Source organism: Bubalus kerabau, chromosome 20, assembly GCF_029407905.1.
Source record: "Bubalus kerabau isolate K-KA32 ecotype Philippines breed swamp buffalo chromosome 20, PCC_UOA_SB_1v2, whole genome shotgun sequence".
NCBI lineage: Eukaryota > Metazoa > Chordata > Mammalia > Artiodactyla > Bovidae > Bubalus > Bubalus kerabau.
This window is the reverse complement of record NC_073643.1, coordinates 60,916,196-60,925,756: the sequence shown is the minus strand read 5'-3', so window position 1 is coordinate 60,925,756 and position 9,561 is coordinate 60,916,196. Positions and strand designations below refer to the sequence as shown.

The 9,561-nt window shown below is 61.6% G+C and overlaps 1 protein-coding gene across 1 annotated transcript; it reads left to right on the top strand.

Annotated features, from left to right (window-relative positions):
- The first annotated feature begins 4,307 nt into the window (after positions 1–4,307).
- On the top strand, positions 4,308–5,729 carry LOC129635266 (histone H1.10). Its single transcript, XM_055558107.1, has one exon. The coding sequence runs from the start codon at positions 4,660–4,662 to the stop codon at positions 5,302–5,304; it is 645 nt and encodes a 214-aa protein (XP_055414082.1). The 5' UTR covers positions 4,308–4,659; the 3' UTR covers positions 5,305–5,729.
- Positions 5,730–9,561: the final 3,832 nt, after the last annotated feature.

Genomic DNA, 9,561 nt, shown 5'->3' with positions numbered 1-9,561 from the left:
AGTGGATTTGTAAGAGTGAATCTGGAGGCTCGTTCTGGGCTGATGAACAAAGGACAGTCAGGGAAACACATCAGCAACCGCCCGGCCTGCCCCGAGGGCACGACCAGCCGGGCACAGGCCCCCGGACGCGGACCGGTGTCCAGAGCCGAGACGTGCCCCTCGGTTGTCACTTCACAGCCTTGTTCCCCCAGTCGGGTTTTATACCACGAATAACTTTACTAAGAAAAAGGGCTCTTAAAGGAAAAAGACGTAAAAGGCCTGGAGAAGGCGGTGTGGCTGAACGGGCGGTGTGGCCCAGCGGGTCCCCAGCTGTGGCAGAGCCAGCTATGGGAAGCTGGGGGGATGCCCCGAGACACAAGCCTCTGCTCACGTCCACGGGAACAGCACCACCTGCCAGGCCCCGCGTCAGCTGTTGGCTCCGGTTGGGGGGCTGTCACTTCATGCCCCTCGTTCTCAGGACGCCCCACCCTGAGACGAGCCTCCCTCACTGGGACCCCGACACACCGCGCCCAGCAGTAGTGGGTCCTTGCATGCTGAGCAGCGCCCATCCCTTCTTTACACGCTGTCTTCTAAGCACTTTGGGGGCGTCTGAAGCAGGTGGGGGGGAGCCCCCCAAGGGGAAGTGGAGGTGGGTGGGCAGCCGGGGCTCTGGGCTCGCTCCACTGCCCCTGGGGACAGGGTGTGGGGGCCTCTCAGTCCCTTGTCCTGCCTCAGCAAGAGCGTCCGCTCTCCACAGGCGGCCCGCCTGCCACTGGCGGGGAGGGGGGAGACCAGAGACCCCCAGAGCACCCCCATTCAGGGCTTCACAATACACATTTGCATCTTAAAGGTGACCTTTCCCCACCGTCACACCTGGTGAATTCCCCCATTTCCCCTTAGATACTAAAAAGCACCTAAGGCCTCTTCCATTTTAAACCCCAAAGCGGGCCCAGGCTGGAGCCAGCCTCCTGTCTAAACCAGTGTGGGGAGACAGAGCCTCCTGTTACCCCCGGAGCCCACTGGGCCTTTCCCACAGGGGCTGCGACCCCTCAGACCTCTCGGCCTCACGTCTGGGGCCCCATCCTAGGTTGTCAGAAACTGTGTGTGTGTGTGTGGACCCCTACAGGGGTGGTGACAGAGCCAGCCCAGGGCCCAGACAGGTGGGTCACACGGGGAGTGTGTGGGGGAGCGGGGGTCCACGCCCAACCACATTCTGCTGCAGGGTGTGCCCCAGGGAACAGGGCCCGCAGGGAACAGGGCCAGGCCAGCTGCGCTCAGAGGGCCCCCCCGCCCCCCTACAAATAGGCAACATAGGGTCAGATAAGGATAAGTGCTATGAGGAAAATAAAGCGGGGCGGTGGGCCTGGAGGCAGCTCTGAATGGATTCTGGAGGAAAAGGCCCAGCCCCATGGCTGTGCCAAGGCCCCAAGCGGGAGTCCCGGCAAGGAACAAAAAGGCCAGAGCCAGAGGGTGGGGCGGTGGAGGGGGGAGCGGCACCCCGCTCTCTGCAAGTGTGGGGGAGAGCGGGACTGCTGGAGAAAATGGGAGACACAAGAGACACTTCAGACACCCCGGAAGGGATGTGGGCGGCCGCTGTCTGCTGCTCAGGAGAGAGATGGGTGTCACCAGTGTATGGATGGTGTTTGGAGCAGCAGGACCCCAGGCCCTGGCCAATTGCAGAGGCCCCTTTCCCAGCGTTTCGTCATTCTTCCATTGGCCACCGGAGGCCTTTGCCACCTGTCCTGTCCTTACAGGGGTGGCAGGCGGCTCCCGGGAGTGTGGGGTTCATGGACCACACCTTCCTGAAGGCGTGGGTCCAGTCGTCTGTTTCCTCATCTGTATGCTGAGGTCAGTGGGAGGACACCACTCCATCCCACCAGCTCCTGGAGCCCAGAGTTGGTGCCCCCAAGCCCCGGGGCCCACCAGGCTGGAGGGGCCTCTGGAGTGTGTCCGCCACATCCTCCCAGTGGTCTGGGCTGCGCTGCCCGGCCTGCATGTGTCCACCCTCTGCTCTGAGTCCTCCACTCCTCTTGGTATGGCCAGGCCTCCCCCTAGGCCGCAGAGCCTTCCCCCTACTCCTGCCGACCCCCTCCTCGCCGATCAGGTGCGGGACATCAGCCCATTGTTACTCAGCTCCCACCCCGCTTCTGCCCCGACCCAGGTCCAATCTGCAGATTTTTTTAAAAAGGGAAATTTGAAATCTGGACTGCATTTTTGTGTGAAATGGCCTGATTTTTAAATTTCGCCTTTTAAAATACACTGGGCTGAACAGGCAAAGTCCAGGCAGAGGTTCTGAGAAGTCGGAAGCTGGCCAGTCGGCTCAAGTTCAACCAGTTTCCTGAGGGGCTGCCCTGGGTAGACAGGTCCTCAGTTCTAGAAATTCTCTCAATCTCCAGGGCCCGGGCCATGCAGGTCCTCAGTTCTAGAAATTCTCTCAATCTCCAGGGCCCGGGCCATGCCTGGTCCCCTCCTCTCTGATGATGGTGCTTCCTCTGTCTCCAGAGGACAGCCACTGTCTCCTGCCAGCCCACACCCTCCCCTTCCCGGGGGGAGAGGGCCCTCACTCAGCCCTGCTGCTGCGGCTTCACATTTTCAGCCCATCCCCCGCCCCCACAGGATGAGCAGGTTTCAGTCTGGGGTCCCCTCGGGGGTCTCGCCCTCTGTTCTCCCTTTGACCTGAGTCCCTCTCACCAGTCACCTGGTTGCCCTGGGCTAGCTGTCTCCCGGGTGCCCCTGCTCACTCTCCACCTCCGTGCATCCTGAGGGGGACAAGGGGTCTCCATCTCCCAGCTTCTCGCCCTGCACACACCTTGCATCTCTGGAACCCGAGGTTTTCGCTCAAGCCCTGTGTGTCCGAGGGCCCCTGACCACTGCTCCCCATTCCCCCCTGGACTCAGGGCTCCCAGCCGCTGGGCTGGAAGGGGCTCGGCTTCTCCGCAGGAGCCCACGCTGAGACTCATCTTCCTTCTCTCTCCTGCTGGATGTACTCACTGTCCCCTTTTGTGGCTCCCAGCCCCTGACCTCCCCCGTCCGCCTGCAAATCCCTGGCTCAAAGTCCTTCACCCCTGGGGCTTATTATAACCGCGGCTTGTTGGACAGCACGAGAGCACGCGGGGCCGGCCGGGCAAACGCTGGGGCAGGGGTGCGCAGACCTCTGAGGGGCCCGCGGTTCTGCTCTACGCCCCCACTCCGTTCCGCCAGCCCCTCCTCCATGCTTGGGCCTCAGGAGACTGCAGGGCGCAGGATCGGGCCTAAATCACTCACCCTAAAAGGGATCCACCCTCCTCCTGGAGCGTCTCTACGTGTCTCAGCTTTTCCCAAGTGAGGGCTCCTTTGGCTTGGAGAAAGATGGTCCGACGCCGCCTGCTCACCCCCAGGACTGGACCCAGCGGCAGGGCCGCCAACTTGCACAAGCTTCCGCCTGGTACCCAGAGAGAGTGTCCCCACTCTCAACTGCGCTCCCCACACGGAGTGGAGGGTGGCGGGGGTGGTGCCCAGAACGAGGAGCCGCTCCCCTCCCTCATCCTTGGGAAATCCTCCCGGGGCCAGCGCCTCCCCTCGCCCCCGCCGGAGCCGCCTTGTGGCTTTGGGGTAAAGGTGGAAGCTACTTCGCACCATAAAAATGGGGGCACTTGTAGCATCCACGGCGGCGGCGGGGGGGGGGGGGGGACACCTAGGAAATGTCCCCAGAGAAGCACCTGCAGTCCTCCCCGCCGCCTCCCGCGTGGTGCCCTGGGCCCTCGAGGCCTAAGGAGGCCTCGGGTGCGCAAAGGAAAGCGCCTGCATCCGCCCTCCCCTTGCACTCAGGCGGAGACCCCCCTCGAAGCGTCCCGGCTCCTTCCACACTGCCCCAGCCGACCGCGCGAGGGCGTGCCCTGTGTTAGTTCGGACAAATTAAAGCTCGTCCAGCGGGCAGGCCCGGGGTCCCCTGGACGCGATCTGGGCTTGGGGGCCCGTGGAGCACTCTTGGCTGTCGGCTGCGGAGCTCCGGGCTGCGGGGTCCCGCTGGGGGCCCGCGCTATTCGGCCTCAAACCGGGTGCCCCCCTCCTCTCGCGCTCCCTCAGCCTAGGGTGCGCCCCTCCGTCCCCCTCTAGCGAGCCCTCCCTGGGCGCGGGCCGCCTCTCCATCGCGCAGCGGGCTCGGGCCCTGTCCAGGGTGCACAGCGGCGCGCACGGCGGTGCCGGGGAGGCCGGGTCTGGGAAGCCAGCGGCCGGGGAAGGGGCTCCAAGAAGCACAAGTTGGCGCCGGCCCCGGACCAGGCTGTTGTTGTTCTCAACGTGGTCCGCCGTTGGGCTATAAAAGGGGAGAGCGACGCCCTCCCCGCCAGAGCGCAGCGCGCACGCCCAGCGAGTTCCGGCGCAGGCAGCGGTGGCGGCAGCTTGCTAGGCCGACTTCCCGGCTCCCAGACTGTCCCTGCTCCGGCCACTTCGCGCCGGACTCCTGCATTCCGATCGCTCCCGCGCCGGCCCCGCTTCCGGTCCCGATCCGGGACCCCCGCTCCGGCCGGCCCGGCCCCCACCCCAGCCCTGCCGCCCGGCCCCAGGCCCGGCCGCGGCCGCTCCCGCCTGGAGCCGCCGCGAGCCCCCAGCCCCCCGGCGCCCCCGCGGCCCCTCGCCTTTCTTTTCCCGGCGCGGCCCCCGGGTTTCCGCGCCCCGCCCGCCACCAACCCGCTCGCCACTATGTCTGTGGAGCTCGAAGAGGCCCTGCCGCTGACGACTGCCGAGGGGGCGGCCAAGAAGGCGGCGAAGGCCGGAGGCTCGGCTGCATTGTCTCCGTCCAAGAAGAGGAAGAATAGCAAAAAGAAGAATCAGCCGGGCAAGTACAGCCAGCTGGTGGTGGAGACCATCCGCCGGCTAGGCGAGCGCAACGGCTCATCGCTGGCCAAGATCTACGCGGAGGCCAAGAAGGTGGCGTGGTTCGATCAGCAAAACGGGCGCACCTACCTCAAGTATTCCATCAAGGCGCTGGTGCAGAACGACACCCTGCTGCAGGTGAAGGGCACCGGCGCCAACGGTTCCTTCAAGCTCAACCGCAAGAAGCTGGAGGGTGGCGGCGGCGAGCGGCGCGGAGCCCCGGCGCCCGCCTCTGCCCCAGCGCCCGCTGCGCACAAGGCCAAGAAGGCGGCCCCAGGCGCGGCCGCCCCGCGACGCGCGGACAAGAAGTCGGCTAAGGGCCCACAGCCCGAGAAGCGCTCGCACAAGAAGGGCGCCGCTTCCAAGAAGGACAAAGGCAGCAAGGCCAAGAAGGCGGCGGCCGCGGGTGGCAAGAAGGTGAAGAAGGCGGCCAAGCCCAGCGTCCCCAAAGTGCCCAAGGGCCGCAAGTGAGCGCGGGGCCTTGGCACCCACTTTTTCACCCCGAGTGCACGTAGGTTTTGCTCGGAGCCCGAACCGCCGTGCGCGCTCCGACAACAGTGGGCCCGGGCCGTGCCGGCCTGCCCATCCCCCAACGTGGGAGTTTTTTTTTTTTTTTTTTTTTCCCCGATTATTGTTTGCTTTAGATTTTTGAAACGGCCCTGGCGACGCCCTTATTGGCTCTCGCTCTTGGCCCGGGCTGTCGCCTTGGTTACCGGCTCCGGGGCGCCAATGGCCGGGCTGCGCCTGCCCGCCCCGGCCCTGCGCGCGAGGACGCCACGGCGGCGCAGCCCTTCCCGCCTCCGGGCGCGCGCCGGGTAATGGCGCGGGAGCGCGCGTGGCTTCCTTTTCTCCGGTCTCCATTTTTGGGACAAAATAAATTGTTTAAACCTTTCAACCGTTCTTGTCGTCTTCGAGTGGAGTAAGGCTGGGCGCTGCTGCCGCGGGACTTGAGCTTGGGCTGGATGGGTAGCGGAGGGTCCCCTGCGCGCCACGTCCGTTAGAGACGCAGGCGGGGAGCTGGGCGGTTGGTCCCAGAAGAAGGCATGGGTTTACCTGGGTAGAATGGCGTTTTCGCCCACCGCCCGGGGGCTGGGGGAGCAGAAGGGGCTTTGCGGAGGTCTGCTCTTAGTCGCTGCAGGGTGGGCCTTCTGGAGTTCTGAGGCTCCCTGTTGATGTGATGGACAGCGGACCCAGGCTCACCCGCCGTGATGCAAGAAGTGGTCTGAGCAAGGCTGACCCTCCTGGAGCTTGTAAATCTGGAGCCTATGTGGGATCCAGAGTTAAGGGTAAATTGGCAGGAATGAGACGGCCTTGGGAGGTCCCCACCCCTTTGTGTTCAGCATATGAAATAGTTGTTGGTCCAAGTCGGGTACTAAGCTGAGGCCTACTTTAATATGTTCCTATGAAGGGACAGCTCTGCAAAACGAGAGAACTGGAGCGATGGGGAAGCTAGCGAACATTCCAGAATAGTGCATATGTACAGACCAAGCTGAGCAAGCCTGGGCTGGGGCTAGATGAGAGCCGCAGAGAATCCTGGTACAGCAAGTTCCTTGACTGCCGCCTGGCAGCCACTACCCTCTGTAACAGGGATGGGTAACAGCACAGATCCTCCACACGGTGGGCAAACGGCCACTCAGACCCACTTGACCGCTCCCGGCCCTGCTGGGGGTCCGCACTGCCTCCTGCCTGCAGGGCCAGCTGCCAGTGTTACCGCCCAGCTCTGTCCTGGGCCAAGCCAGTTCAGGTGCAGGCCCTGCCCACGTTTTTGCTGGGGGTGGGAGGGAACCACGTCATCCTCTCTAAAGTGACCAGGCCGCCTTTGGGGAGGAGGAGGAATGCTGGACTTGGCAGTGGCTGTCTGGATTCTTGGGAAAAACACCCACCCTGCCAGCCCAGGTTTTGGCTACAGCTTCATCTACTTTGCAACTCTGATTGGGGGGCAGTGTGCCCAGTACCCTGCTGCAGGGCCAGTGTGCCAGACCGGGCCAGTCCCAAGCTGTCTGCAGAGCCAGCCAATAGGCCACCAACAGCTAGCAGCTCTGGGAGACCTTGGCCTCCCCAGGGTCCAGGGGATGGTGCTCCTGACCCACTAAACGTGAGCCCTCAGATTCCACCCTCTCTCCCTGAACCAGATGCCACCTGGGCTCACCCCAGCTGTCCAAGTCAGCCTCCGGCTGGGGCCTGGCTCTCTGGCCCTCTCCCCGGTGGCCCTTGGAGGGGTGGGGACCGGGCAGTGAACTCTGCCTCTTCTGGCCAAGTTCTTCACACCAAGCAGCTTTCCCTTGCAGAGCTCCCCCTGACCCAAGCTCCTCCCCTTGCTAACTCCACCCTTTGACGACCTCCCTCCAGCTTCACACCCCCAAGTGGCCCTGCAGGTCAGCCGTTCTGCACGGTCTTTGCAGACTTCCCGCCTAAATCGGCTCTGGCTGCTCACCACCCAGTTCTCCCAGTGGCCTCCAGCTCTGATGCCACCCCCACCTCTCCTTTCACTCCCTCCCCTCTGCTCTTTGAAGGCTTGGGCCCTGGCTTGTTGCCTTTTCCACGCTAACGCTTGTTTCTCCAAGAGCACTGGCACGCCTCTTCTGATGATACAAAGCACTTTAATTTTCTCCCAGGGACAAAGTCATGCCCCGTGTTGTCCAGCCACAATGCTCTGGGGTCTGGACCTTCCAGTCCCAAGGATGGTCATGTGACCAGAGACCTGGCTGATGATTCTTTAACCCGTTGCCTGGCCACAACGATTGGTGAAATGAGTTTTTGACCTCAATGAGTCAGTCTGGAAGTAATGAGAAAGAGGTGCTCTTCCGCCCAGGACCACTAAGGGTAGGGGCATTGGGCCAGAGCTGCCGGTGGCCACCCTTGTCGCCACTCGGGAGAATGCCCACCTGGAAAAGAGGCCAAGGCAGAGAAAGCTGGAGCCAGTACACAGAGAAACAGATCCCTAAGGATATTAATGCAAGGTCCAGAGCCAGCGGTGCCTGAAGCTACTTAGAGCCGGCTGTTCCAGGAGCCGACGCTTGCTTTTTACATAGGCTAGTTTGCCTTGTGTTTCTGTTACCTGCAATCCGGTCTCACTTCAACTCATTTTATCCTCCCATGCCCACATGGGACCTTGTCATCCATTCAAACTGCTCTTCCTCAAAACCACCCACCCAGGACTTCCCTGGTTGTCCAGTGGTTGAAAATCCACCCGCCAATGCAGGAGACGCAGGTTCTATCGCTGGTCCAGAAAGATGCTGTGTGCCGTGAAGGAAGTGAGCTCGTGGGCCACAGCCCGAGCCTGTGCTGTGGAGCCCGTGCTCTGCAACGAGAGAAGCCACTGCAGTGAGAACCTGTGCTGCGCACTGCAGAGCGCCTCCTGCAATTGGAGGAAGCCTTTGCGGCCTACAGTAAACCCGTGAAGATTGGACCCGCGCTCTCCCAGGGGCCTTCACTCCACCCACAGGCCCCTCCTCAACTCTGCCCAAGTTGCCTTCAGCCGAGCGTGGGTGGGTCCCATGCCCTGAAGGTGAAGAAACACCCTTTGTGTGCCCGGCACCCCGAGGAAGGCTTCAGACACCTTGGCCTCAAGAGAGCCCGAGAGGGAGGTGTTCCAACACCCACCTTAGTGGTGCGGGAGGTCTGTTTTCTGCTCCGTCACCACACTCAGCTCCTGCACAGAGCAGGGGCCAGGGGTGGGGCGCAGGGCGCGGGGATCGACTTACTGTGTGTCTTGGACTTGGCTTCAAGGGGCCTCAATTCCAGGTTGTGAAGAGGAACTAAAAAGCCTCTTGATGAAAGTGAAAGTGGAGAGTGAAAAAGTTTGAAGATCATGGCATCCGGTCCCATCACTTCATGGGAAATAGATGGGGAAACAGTGTCAGACTTTATTTTTTTGGGCTCCCAAATCACTGCAGATGGTGACTGCAGCCACGAAATTAAAAGACGCTTACTCCTTGGAAGGAAAGTTATGACCAACCTAGATAGCATATGGAGAAGGCAATGCACCCCACTCCAGTACTCTTGCCTGGAAAATCCCATGGACAGAGGAGCCTTGGAAGGCTGCAGTCCATGGGGTCGCTCAGGGTTGGACACGACTGAGCGACTTTACTTTCACTTTTCACTTTCATGCATTGGAGAAGGAAATGGCAACCCACTCGTGTTCTTGCCTGGAGAATCCCAGGGACAGGGGAGCCTGGTGGGCTGCCATCTCGGGTCGCACAGAGTCCGACACGACTGAAGTGACTTAGCAGCAGATAGCATATTCAAAAGCAGAGACCCTACTTTGCCAACAAAGGTTCATCTAGCCAATGCAATGGTTTTTCCAGTGGTCATGTATGGATGTGCGAGTTGGACTGTGAAGAAGGCTGAGCGCCGAAGAATTGATGCCTTTGAACTGTGTTGTTGGAGAAGACTCTTGAGAGTCCCTTGGATGGCAAGGAGATCCAACCAGTCCATTCTGAAGGAGATCAGCCCTGGGATTTCTTTGGAAGGAATGATGCTAAAGCTGAAACTCCAGTACTTTGGCCACCTCATGCGAAGAGTTGACTCATTGGAAAAGACTCTGATGCTGGGAGGGATTGGGGGCAGGAGGAGAACGGGATGACAGAGGATGAGATGGCTGGATGGCATCACTGACTCAATGGACGTGAGTCTGGGTGAACTCCGGGAGTTGGTGATGGACAGGGAGGCCTGGCGTGCTGCGATTCATGGGGTCGCAGAGTCAGACACGACTGAGCGACTGAACTG